Source organism: Chaetodon auriga, chromosome 16 (assembly GCF_051107435.1).
Source record: "Chaetodon auriga isolate fChaAug3 chromosome 16, fChaAug3.hap1, whole genome shotgun sequence".
In the NCBI taxonomy this organism is placed as follows: domain Eukaryota; kingdom Metazoa; phylum Chordata; class Actinopteri; order Chaetodontiformes; family Chaetodontidae; genus Chaetodon; species Chaetodon auriga.
The window spans coordinates 22,198,484-22,211,245 of NC_135089.1; the positions used below are offsets into that span (position 1 = coordinate 22,198,484).

General features: G+C 40.9%; 1 protein-coding gene across 2 annotated transcripts in view; it reads right to left on the minus strand.

Annotated features, from left to right (window-relative positions):
- Positions 1-335: 335 nt before the first annotated feature.
- pdxdc1 (pyridoxal-dependent decarboxylase domain containing 1) overlaps positions 336-12,762 on the minus strand; it is a 29,301-nt gene continuing 16,874 nt past the window's right edge. For both annotated transcript variants that reach the window (XM_076752848.1, XM_076752847.1), the window contains exons 17-23: positions 12,470-12,644; positions 10,385-10,503; positions 10,148-10,269; positions 7,512-7,604; positions 6,411-6,507; positions 3,737-3,835; positions 336-2,612 (exon numbers count right to left, since the gene is read on the minus strand). In XM_076752848.1, coding sequence (XP_076608963.1) covers positions 2,326-2,612; positions 3,737-3,835; positions 6,411-6,507; positions 7,512-7,604; positions 10,148-10,269; positions 10,385-10,503; positions 12,470-12,644 — 992 coding nt within the window. In that variant the 3' untranslated portion in view covers positions 336-2,325. The remainder of the gene's footprint in view (positions 2,613-3,736; positions 3,836-6,410; positions 6,508-7,511; positions 7,605-10,147; positions 10,270-10,384; positions 10,504-12,469; positions 12,645-12,762) is intronic.

Consider the following 12,762-nt stretch of genomic DNA (forward strand, 5'->3'; position numbering starts at 1 on the left):
TTTTCTGTGTCATTTCATGTTGTGTTCTAATTGGTTGCTTTGTAGATTTGGGTGGTGCCAGCAGTGACATGGGTTACTGTACATGGGTCTCTGGGATCTACCCTGAAATAGCAGTCGATATTGTCCCGGTGTGGTACAGACACTGAACGTTGTGAACTTCTACACAGAAATCCCTTAATAAGGTGCATATGACATAACCGTTACCTGTGCTGTCAGGGATTATTTAGACCAAAACAAATCAATGGGAAGGTAGCACATTTGGGTGGGTGGGGGAATTTCCAAGACTAGCAGAATCAACTAAATTGCCCCCCCTCCCTGAAAAAAACAAACACACATCCATTTGGCCCTTTAATATGGCACTTGGATTATGGCAGGTCTGGCAGGATGTTTTTGTCAAAGAAAAGAAATATTCCTCATAGAATAAACGCCTGTAAATCAACACTCCTCTGTGACAGAAGGCCACTTTTTGATCCAGTTGCATTATTGACAAAAATAAAAATCAACTAACATTGAAATTAAAAAGTGGACATTGCTCTGTCCCTAACTGCATGTGCAATTATAAAGGGAATTTGATTGTGATTCACAAATGTGGAATTGACATTGTACAATAGGGCCACTGTTATAAAAGAACTTAACAATTTGAGAATGAAGTCAGAAGAGTGGGAATTAATTAAAAAACAAAAAAAAAGTCAGAACATTATGAAAATAAAGTCAGAATTTTCATGAGAAAATGTAAATTTGTGATGGAATGACATAAATGGACATTTCCACTGTAGTGAAAGTGTACAGTCAGGCAGGGGTAGAAGATGGACATGTGATCAACTCGACCCAATCCAATAATCCAGCATTTTGCTGGTCTGAAATATAACAATTCATCATCACAACTTAATTCTTGACTTTTCTTGTGAAATTACAACTTCATGTCATAATAACACTTTCTCTTGTACAATTACCATTCTATTTTGCAATAGCATGGCTCTTCTCATAAAACCCAAACTTGATATATCTTTTTCCTCAGAGAACTTTATCTCAAATTAGCAGACTTTTTTCATGTAGAATTCTGACTACATTTTTGTATTAATGACAGCTTTACTGTGATATTGTGTCTTTTTCTCATGAAAACACTTGAAGATACTTTATTTTCACATCATTGTGACTTTTTTCTCAAAATGTTGACTTCATTGAAGATTTTTTTTCCCTCCAGCAGTGATTGTGGAGGAGTGCACACGTGAAGGGAGTGTTTGAAGCTCAGAAGCAGGTGACTATTATCAGTAGGTGTTTTCTTATTTAAATAGATTATGATACTCTACTCCTTCTGTACATATTCATTTTGTTATAAATAATTAGAGTTAGCAATTGGGTCATTAGATATATTTCATCTGTGGAGACTATTTACAGTGAGGAATCTAAACTTTTTCATTGCAGTGACTCTCCTTGCTTTAATATTAAGATAATATTATATAAGCTGCTTTATTTCCAGTTGAGTGAATGGAGTATTAAATGGAGACTCTGGTCCTGAACCAATCATATTTCTCTTTAAAGCTAAAGAAATTCTGTGTGCAATATGGCTACTCCTCTGCTCTCTAATCTCAAAGTCCTTAACTGGCAGAGAGATCAGTGTAAAAAGCAACATACAGCTGGGCTGGATGTCAGCACTGTTCCAGCCGACCTTCAGAGGAACAATCCTCCCCCAAAAACACTTATTCTGCTGTTCAGTGCATTCTTGTTATCCCTGTGAATACATGGCCAATCAGAGATGACATAACAGCAAAAAACCAAAAAAAAAGACTGATACACAGGCAACATACAGTGGCACATTCAGCACAGAAGAGGCAGGTGTCTCCCTTTACAGTAGGCTTAACAGACTGTAATGCCATTTCCCCCTCAACTGCTCATTTCACTAACATATATACAATAATAAAATTGTATGTATGTCAATACACCTTTCAAGGGAAGCAGCTCTTTCATGTCCTTTTTGTGAATGGATAAAAGGCATTATGAAAATTGTGGGAAAGCACATTTCTCAGAATGATCTAGCAATCTGGAGTATCATTAAAAAACACTTTATCACTAAATAACTAGAATGCACTGAACTGAGCATCACAGTGTTAGAGTATCCAGGTGTGGATTTTTACATTAACTTTGCCATCCTTCCTGTCCTGAAAAACAGACAGAGACAAACAAACCAATCTAACTCCATCGATTTTCCCTTCAAAAGTGGAAGAGTTAGATTCACAATGTTATAACGCCTTTCCTTTTAACATCTGTTAGTTAGGCTGGTACCATTTAGAGGACAGCTGGAGGACAGGTGCACAGAGTGCCATCCTATCTCTCGCTCTGCTCCACCTCATGGCCTTCAGGTTGCCTCTCCTTGGAGGCCACTTCAGCCTCCACCTGTGTGTGCACCTGCACGGAAGACTCCGGGATTTTCTCTGGTACGACATCATTTGAAGAGTGTGAGTCCTCCTCAGGTGCAGGTGGAGAGGTGGGTGGATGGATGCTACTGCTCGGAGTGGTACTCCCCTCCTTGGTTATCTCCTCAGCTTGTCCAATGGAACTGGTTTCGCTAAAGGAGTCTGAGCCCGGCCCTGAGCGCCGAAATAACCTCTGACCTGTGAGGAAAATTTAAAGACAGAAAATGCACAAGGTGTGTGAAGGTATTTCCTACTGATATGCAGAATCCTGTGAGTGTTATTGGTACAAAGAAAGTGCTGAGAAATAACTATCCACTATTTTCATGCTCTCTAAAATGAACTAACCTGAAAGAACAGAAGGGAAGCATTCTGTCATGAAGACAGAAATGGACAAGAAGAGTATGTTATTGCTCTGCCTGAAAATGAGGTTCTTTTCTTCCTTCCATTTGCTGAGGCACATGCTACATTTTGAGACTCTTAAGATGCACAAGAACACATGGTCTGTTCAAAACACCAGTTTTTTCACAAAGCAAAATTGGCAAAATCAACTAATTCCAATGGAATGGCTATAAGTAGTGCATTCAGTCTCAAGGGTGAAGTAAATCTGTGCTCAGGTTTTGCATCAAGTTTAACAGTAGAGCTGTAACACGCAAATTTGCGTTGTTGACAATAACTAACAGTCAAAACAGCAGGAAGCTAACGTTGCTTATTAGCTATGCTGCACCATTATGAACCACAGAAGAGGAATATTTTGCACTTTTATCAAATAGGAATAAATTTACAAACATCTCTTAAACTGTGTGAGCTTATTGCCCTGTTATTGACCACGCTAACGAGCTTACTGACAGTTAGCTTGCCTGGTAAATTACACTCCACAAGCAACTTTTTTCCTCCATTTCAAGTCCACTGTATAGTCATGACAAGAAAACATAGAGGGGTGTAAACTGCCAGCAGACTACAGAGAAAACAGAACCTATTAGGGACCTATTATAACTATAGGGAGCTTTTATAACTAAGGCTAGCATGTTCCAGGCTGGCTAGCGTGTTAGTCGTTAGCTTGCTAGCTATAGCACCTTGCCATACAATTAGTCACAATGCCACCAATCTTATAGACCATCTTTTGCATGAAGGCATGGCTGAATTTCTCTGATGCCACTGCCTGGTGTGAGCAGGCTATGCAGTTTTTTGATCACTGTGAAGCTGCTGTCAATGAAAGCCAACACTTCCTGCACAGAGGATGAGTCACATGAAAAGCCTTCCAGTGGCTTTAACAGAGAATAATCCCTTCCTTCTTTGATAGGCTGTTCATTTGACAATCCTACCTGGCAGTCTCTTTGACGAGGAGGTGGGAGTGTCTTGCAGGGACGGCCTGTCTGCCTGGGCCTTTGTGGAGTATGTCACCTCTGTAGAGTCCAGGGAACCTATGGACACACACACACTATTGACATATGCATTCGGGCTGTCAACAAATATTCTAAATCTGAATTTCTATATGAAATCCATACATCTGCAGGAGCTGCACTGACTGCACTGCATGACAGACAGGAGTCATAAAACCAGAGTTTCTGCTAACCAGTAATTAACTTTTTGTTTGTTTGTTTTACTGAGAAAATCTGTTGACAGTCTGACATATTTAAGTTTCTCCAGTCATAATGTCCTGTGAAACTATTTCCTGAGTCAGATGTGAAAATATTCTGGCTCTACATGCCGTTTTCACCACTTCTCTGATGTCTCGCTCCTCTCCTGACTCAGTGAATAAAGACTTTATTTCAACCAAAACAGAGGTGGTGGTAATTGTTAGAAAAGTTAAGGATGAACCAAGGAGGTTTTGGTGAGTCTTGTTTTATGATGATAAAATTACTGTTTTTGAAAAAGTGAGTCGGGTGGCTTTGACATGAGTGATTTAATGGCTGGTTCTGGTTGAACAAAAAAGATCTTACTCTTTAACAAAAACGTCTGTCTCTGTGGGGATCCTTTCTATAATGTTGTCAGATGCTTAATATAACGATCTGAGCCTGTCAGTGGCAAAAACACACAGAGGACGTACAGTGATGGTGCACAAATGCCACAGGGATTACATTACAGCCCTTTTCATGGCTGCCAGCTGCAGCGCTCTCATTCAACACTGAAAAAAATTCAAAAATTGTTGACTCCATTAGTCACTTGGACTCAGGGGAAAAAAGGGTCCATAATCAGATAATATGTGACTGGAATTCCCTCCATTTTTCTGGGACACTGAAATCTTCCAGGAGACGTGGACCAGCACCAAGACAAAACAAGAACAGTATTTCTGTCATTGTATTGGTTTTCCCTCTTCTGGAAATAATGGGCAAAAATTCAGAAAATTTGAAAGGTTCAAATGTGTGGTTTCTTAAAAGGCCATTTTGGCCAGTTTTGATGGATCTAGATTTTCATGATCCACTGTCTTTTTAGTTGCTGATCAATCAGGAAGCCGTGAAAGGATAGCAATTTGTCAGATTCCCTTTCTCGCTGGAACATTTTCTCGCTGGACAGCAGTATGACATTATCCTTTTGATAACAGCATTTGAGCTTCCCATCCTACTGAATATTGGCAATAATGATCAGTGGCTAATTATTCTGGGCATCCCTATGAGGACAACGAGACAACATTACACATACCAGGTGTAAACACAAAAAAAGGTAAAAATGTAATATAAAACACAACACAATGAGAGACAAGACAGACCAGACAAAAGACAAACAAAGCCCAACATGGACATCTTAAAAAAACAAAAACAAAGACGAGTTTTTAGCAGCTGCTTGAAACAGTCCAAAGATTCATCAAATCTGATAGATGGGGGAAGATGATGATGCAGTTGGAGTGGGGGATGGATAAAAGACAGATTAGAGGATCAGAGGGTGGAGAAGAGGAATATGCAACAAGGAAATCAGAAAATGTAACTTGGGGCAAGGTCATGCAGAGCCAAAACTTAAAGAAATACAAGCAAGATGATTCTTAAAAACAGCTTCAACACCCCCAACACAGCCAGATAACCAAGGTGCAATCAGGAAATTGTACCCAGGAGGACAGAGCTCCACTAGAGGGGACCACTCCCCAGGTTTAAGACAAGCCTCAGTAAGCAAAGGAAGTCTAGGTTAAGGGATGTAATTAGATCACTGAGGATGAAAGATTTATTGGACATAGACTGAGAAAACAGACCAATAATCACTTTATCTGACCTAGCAGTTGTAAACACAGAATGAATGGACTAGTGGTTATTAGATCTACACACAATCATAACTGGAAAAGTTTATGAGGCCAGGGAGTCAGGTGGACTCCATGCAGGTCAGGCACTAAAAGCATGACAGTGCAAAGTCAATTCAGTGTTGGTTGACTAAAGGTGTGAACTTTTATGGGAGGGATGAAGGCCATCTGGTTTAAAAAGCTGACTCCTGTTTGAAAAGGCAGCAAAACTGTCAACAAAGGGGAAACTATAACTCGCAGTAACCCTTTAGTCAGGTGTGGACTTGGTGTAGGAGACTGAACTTCAAGTCACCAAAACAAGGGATGAGGAGAGGACCAGAAATAATTATCTGCATTCTGGTGTCCAGCAAAGGCAAGATGGCATAGTTTATTATCTAGAAAACAGATCCCATTTTAATGGGGGTGTGAGTGGGGTAAAAATGACAATGAGCATTCATGTGCATTCAGTGTGTTTTAAAAGGTGGTATCTTTTATATTACATGCATATTTTAGACATGTATTTAAACATAAGCTCTTCACACTGTCCACTCATAATGTTGGGACGCTTCCAAAAAAAGACAATCACAAAGCAGTCACGTTGGATGCAATTAGAAAAACTAAAATGGTACTAATGTGACATTGGACCTTGCATTTTGGACTACCATAAAGCACCATTTGGATTCTACTGTGTTTCAAGCTCATCGGTGGGTTGAAAAGTTACACCTGATGCGACGTCAGTGCCATCTATACCCGTCCCAAAAGATAAATATACATACAGTGACACACAGTACCTGCAGCCAGGTTGAAGGTCCTGCCCTTTATGGAACTTTGAACTGGAGAGAACCAGTTTAAAACAGAGCCAACCAGAGGAAGCTGTCTCATCAGCCCCTACAACAAACAGCAACAAAGGAAGCCAAACATTTGAATGGATTTGTATAATCAGAAGTAGACCCTCACACAGATGCAACACCACACACAATCAATGAAGCAAGAGAGCAAACAAACATGTTCGTCTTACTTTACTGAGGACCATGCATTCTCTACACCTGTTCTCTAACGTCTTATATACCCAAAACTTAACCCTATCCTTATCCAATTCCAAATCCTTAACCCAAAGCACCTTTAATCCTGGAATCTAATCTCAACCCTGATCCTGATTCTAAGATCCAGTGTGTAGGATTTAGGGGATCTATTGGCAGATATGGCAGAAATAGAATATGATATTCCAAAGTATGTTTTCATTAGTGTATAATCACTGGAAAATAACAACTGCTGTTGTTTGTGGTTTTGTTACATTAGAATGAGCTCTTTATATTTACAGAGGGAGTGAGTCCTCTTCCATGGAGTCCCCCATGCTGCACTGTCATGTTTCTACAGCAGCCCAGAGATGACAAATCAAAACAGTGGCTCAGTGGCATTTTTCTCATGTTTCACAGCCAATGTCGGCTCCCTTACATGCTTGGTAAGGGAAGGGTGAGGTGAGGGCATTTCAGTTGGTTGCAATCTGCAACCTCACAGCTAGGCGTCACTAAATCCTACACACCAGTCCTTTAAGGAGTGAGGATCAGCTTCATCATTAAGAACATGACTTCAAAATTAATTCTAACAAAACAGAAGTGCAACAAATGCACACATACACACACACACAGCTGTGTTCCCATCCCTTCTGGGAACATTAAACAGACTTTCATTCATTTCCTTGAGACTCACCCTAACTTTATCTGCACCTTAATCTTACTCTAACTTTAACCCAAGTCTTCACCCTAAAATGTAACGATTTACCTTAGGGGGACTTGTCTGGTGTCCCCACAAGGAAGGCGAGTCTACACAGTCAATGAGACTGTGTAAACAGATTTATGTACCCACAACATAAGTAATGCATGCAAACACACCTCTTCGATGAGTTTCTCCTCATTGGCCTTTTGCAGCTGCAGCTCTGCCTCCAGGATGCCTTTCCTCACCACCTCTGTCATGTTCTCCAAAAGCTACGACAAGACAGAATCACTACGATTTAGAGACATAATTTACAAGACAACACAGCTGACATACCGTATATTAGAATTTGCATTCTCATATACATATACTAGAACAGATATAGTTGTGTAACAACCAAAGTTGGGTGGTAAATCCACTTAAACAAGTTGGTACAGTATGTGTGTACATTCAAGTAATTTTAATTCGGTTTTTATTTTAGTTTGTCACAATGTTACACATAGTTCAAAAGAGATGGAAATACAGATGAACAAGGACAACAAAAGTGAAGAAAGGTAAGGTAAAAAAAATAAAATAAAATAAAAATAAACTTTAAGATGTATGCCATTAGAAACGTGTTGAGGTTTGCACAACAAGTGGATTGGTGTGTGAGTCAGTCACGCTATGGTGAGAGCAAATGAAATGCTGGAGCTGGAGGACCCGCCTGCATCCTTTCAATCAGTTGTCTGGGAACAATTCAGGCTCCTGGTCAGCTACAACAGGAATGTAGAGGGAGTTGTGGATAAAGACAAGGACAGTGTGTCAGTGTTGCTCTACTGTTGAAGGGTATGTGAATCAAACAGGGGCATCACCCAGATGAAAAGAAACGTATCCTTCTGCATTTGTTTTTTTTTTCTGCTGTTCTGAACTCGCTGGATGATTCTCCAGAGTGGAGGGATGGTTTCCTGTAGCTAGTGATGTCCAGCAGTCCTCTCCAGGATTCTGTCCTCAATTCTTTACGCCTCCTCCTTGGCTTGGCAAAGCTGCCTGAGTCTAGCTGTAAACCAGGGTTTGTTGTTGTATGTGCAGAAAGTTTCAGTCGGCACAAACATGTCCTCACAAAAAGTGACATAAGATACCACAATGCCAGTGACTTCATCCAGGTCTGTAGCTGCAGCCTCAAAAACACCCCAATCAGTGCAGGCAGAGCAGGCCTGTGATTCCAGCCTCGCCTCATTGGTCCATCTCCTCACAGTCTTGACCACAGGCTTAGCAGATTTTAGTATGCGGAGAAGATGAACCAGAGAGTGATTGGAGAGCCCCAAAGCTGTGCAGGGGACAGACCGATTGGGGTCCTTTAACATGGTGTATAATAACACTCTGGACTTTGGTGCTGTCTATACTTTGGTAGTTCATGTCTGAAGTTTGTTCTGTTAAAAATGTAACTCGAGAACAATGAGCAGAGAGTCTGGGTGTTTAGACTCCAAGTTAGTTATCTGGTCAGCCAGATGTTGTAAAGCCTCAGGCCTGAGGTGGAATGTTAAGACTGTCTCAAAATAAGAAGTGTGACATCTGCACACCAACCTTTGTTTATATGGAAAGAGATTCCACCTCGCCTTGTTTCCCTTGTAGCTCTCTTACTCTGTCCACTTGATGGAGTTGGAAGCCTGTCAGATGTAGTGTGGTATCAAGGATGTGCTCACCAAGCCAGGTTTTGGTGAAGCCCAGGGCAGCAGACCCGGAGAAGTCTGTCTGCTCTGTTGAAAAGCAGCAGTTCATCCATTTTGTTGGCTAGGAAGTGGGCACTGCAAGACGTATGTACAGTTTGAAATCCCCACTGCTTAACCAGTGCCCCAGCTGGCTTCCCCTGCCAGCGTCTCCTGCAGATCCAACAAAGGACTGCTGCTGGTCGAGTGAAAAGTGGTGAAAAAGTTATGGAACGTTGAAAAGCTCTTCCCTGGTGAATGTAATTGGACAGGGAGAGCTGAAAACTGAACAAATAAAGAAAAACAGAAAAAGTAGCAGAGACTGAAAGCCGAGGCTGCCATCCGCAAGGTTTACAATTTTATAAATAACAGTTTTATTGTTAAGAAGTTATAGGATGTGCAGTGTGTTTGTCACCGTTAGCGCAGCTTCATTTGCAGATCTTCAATAAAAATGGGTCTAATCAACAAGCTATGGACATATTTTGTGCTATTTGGTCAGTGGATCAGTTTTGAATCTTGCAGTGGGAGCAAGCAGAAACAGACTCAGTGAGCTGTTAGATGAAGAGCTGTGACTGTGGTTTCTGACTGCATAGCTCCAACATGTCATCAAGGTAAACAACTGTGCAGTGCAGGGGAAAAACTGTCAAACTGTGTCTGCATGGCTTAAATACAAGCTACATCTAGAGATGACTGATTGCTCAAATGATATATTCTTTTTTTTTTTTTTAGGTTAAGCTCACAAACACCTAATCTCACAACCAAATATTTGCAATAATTGTTTGGAGGCTAGTAAAATATAATGAGGTCTAGGAAAAACGTTACACTTGTGGTGTTTTCCAAAGATTTTAGTGGCTATTTAATTACACATGAGAGCAAATAATCTAGTTTCTCTTAGGCAAAATATTCTTAACCAATGATTTTGTTCAGATGTTTTCATTATTTAAAGACGGGCTATAACTACAATGACTTACAATGACCAAGATCACTCCAATCATTCCACACAAACCACTTTGTTAGAATCAGGTGAAAAGCTGCTGACTGAATGTAAACTACCAATTTCATCTTTGATAACTCTTTTTACAACTCTCTAACAACCTTCAAGTATCCTATAAAAGAAATATAGCAGTTACCCTTCCGCTCTCCTCGATGTCCCTCCCAAGGGCAGCTATAGTATCCACCAGCTCTGAAATGTCGACATCCTCAGTGACCATGCCAACAAAGATACAGTCCTCCTCTGTCCCAAACTCAGGGCCTGGAGAGAGTGGAGGAAATGGAAAAGGTGAGAGTAACAACAAAACAGTCTTCAGAGATAAATACTGTGAATTTTTTTTTTTTCCCAGGCCTTTTACATGTGAAGAGGTACTAACCAGTGGAGAAGATGATGTCAGTGTCAAGGTCTTGCAGTTTCTTTAGCAGCTCAGTGTTAATTTTCTCCAACTCCTGCTTCCTCCTGCTCTCATCCATCCTTTCAGCCTGAGGCTCGTACCTGAACATCAAAACATCTGTCACAGTCGCATGTTTGACTTCTACTGAGCACAGAGCAAATGTTGACACTGTTGAGAGGACAGCAAATAATTGAGATGTGTAACACCTCTGGTTTCATCCATCTGTTAAAGAGATGGCCTTCTGCCATTCAGACAGCTGTTTTGCGAGTTAAATGCTTCTTATTGCTTTATTCAGTGTTCTCAGTTCTCTCACTGGCTCAATCAGTGATGAGGTTTAAAGACTGATTTTGCTGTTGAAGCCTTAATTATTAATGGCCATTGTGAAAGCATGGGAGGCTCACCACTTCACACAGTAAATCCACTGATAGATTTTCTCATCAGTTTCATTTATTTGATAAATACTTCTAAATAATTAAGCATGTTTCAGATTGTCCTACAGTACTACAATACACAAAGACAACCATTCTAACGACATCCCTTTCTGACTCACACTATGTTGAAAATTAAACTGTCACGAGGACTGTCTAGTTGTTCGTTTGTGTTGCCTGGCCTAGCTCTCTGTCCCAGCTCTCGTGCCTTTCTCCAGCCCCTGCTCACTCACCCCAGGCAATGGACTCTCCTCTGACTCTGCAGACCTTCCATCTTCGAGCTATCTTCTAGATCCCCGGATAGTCTCTGGCCAGTCATTCCCTCCCACTTCCTTGCAAGTTCCCACTTTCCTCATCAGCCCTGCATACATATACAATCACCCTCTTTCCCCCAGTCAGTTGCCGTTCCGAGAATGTTGCTTTGTTGCTCATGTTTTGCTTTCAAACCGCTGTTACCCTGTATCCTGGAATCTGTACCTGCCTGACTGCACCTCTCCCCTGCCTAACTCCAGTTTGTCTGTGGATTCTAAGTTACTCATTTTTGGACTTGCTACCCTCACCAGTAAGCCTATGGGCCTTCCCTTCACTAAGCACATCTGAAATAATCCTCTTCAGACCCCCAAAGTCCATCCTATTTTAAAGAAACATCATGGTTACTTGTCTTCAAATATCAAACCTGCAGCCAGTAATCTGGGTGTGATATTTGACAGAAACCTTTCTTTTGAAAAACTAATTACAAATGTTGTCTAGTGATGCTTCTGTCAATTTAAGAGCATTGCAAAGATCAGGTCTTTTTCTCTTGGTCTGATCTCAAGAAATCTCAATTAGCTTATTGTAATTCGGTGCTGAGCCTACAGGCTGTCTTACACCTTCAGCTGCTACAAAACACAGCTGCTGAGCTTTTAACAAATACTAGATGATGAGATGATATCAGCCTTATTTTAGCCTCTTTTTACTGGTTACCAGTCAGCATTAGAATTGATCATTGTTTAGCTCCCGCTTATATTGCTAAGTTGCTGCTCCCCTGTGAGCAAGGGAGCAGCCTCAGATCCCCGGCCAGGGTTCTGCTGGCTGTTCCTGAGTCCTGGCTCAAGACTAAAGGTGACCAGGCCTTTACAGTCAAGACCCCTCAGCTCAGGAACTCCCTGTCTGAGGATCTGAGGCTGACCAATCAGTGACATCTTTTCAATCACTTCTCAAAACTTATCCTTTAAAAAAGCCTTTTATCAATTCTAGCACACTGTCTTATTGCCAACATGTCTTCTATTTTATTAGTATTTGTCTGTATTGTTGTTTATTAGCCTCAGTCCTCATATGTCTTAATCCTATTTTATAATTTTGTAAAGCACTTTCTGAATCTGTTTTGAGCGCTGGACCAAATATGGACCAAACAATCATATTCCTTTACATCTGGAGAATGATTTGTAGGCGAGGGCATCTTTAAAGCATCACAGTGCTTCATTTATAATGGTATGTCTTTTCTGTCTTTGTTAAGCATATTATTAGAAAACATATTGTAGCTGTTGCATTGAGAAAATTAAAGAACATGTAAAAAAAATACAAGGTATAAATAGAGTCAGAGAAATCAGTCCCACCCCTCTATACAACAGCATTTCTTTTAAAGCCTATCCATTCTTACCGGACAGCACCCAGGCCAGGCCAGCTGAAATCCTCTATGTATACGAGTGAGGGTGAGTGTCGGTGGGTTTCCTCTCTAAAGTCCTGTCGGAGGCACATTGTGGAGCTCATCACAGGCATCAGCTCTGACAGCTTCTCCGCCAGGTCCTCAACGTCCTCCTGTCGGGTCCCCAGAACTGTACAGGAGGGAGAGAGTCATGGCCATGACTGTTCCTGGTGATGTTTTAACCCTCGCTGGCCATTTTTAACATATATTAAAAATATATTGAGCTGAATGCTGTGTTTGTGTGTTTG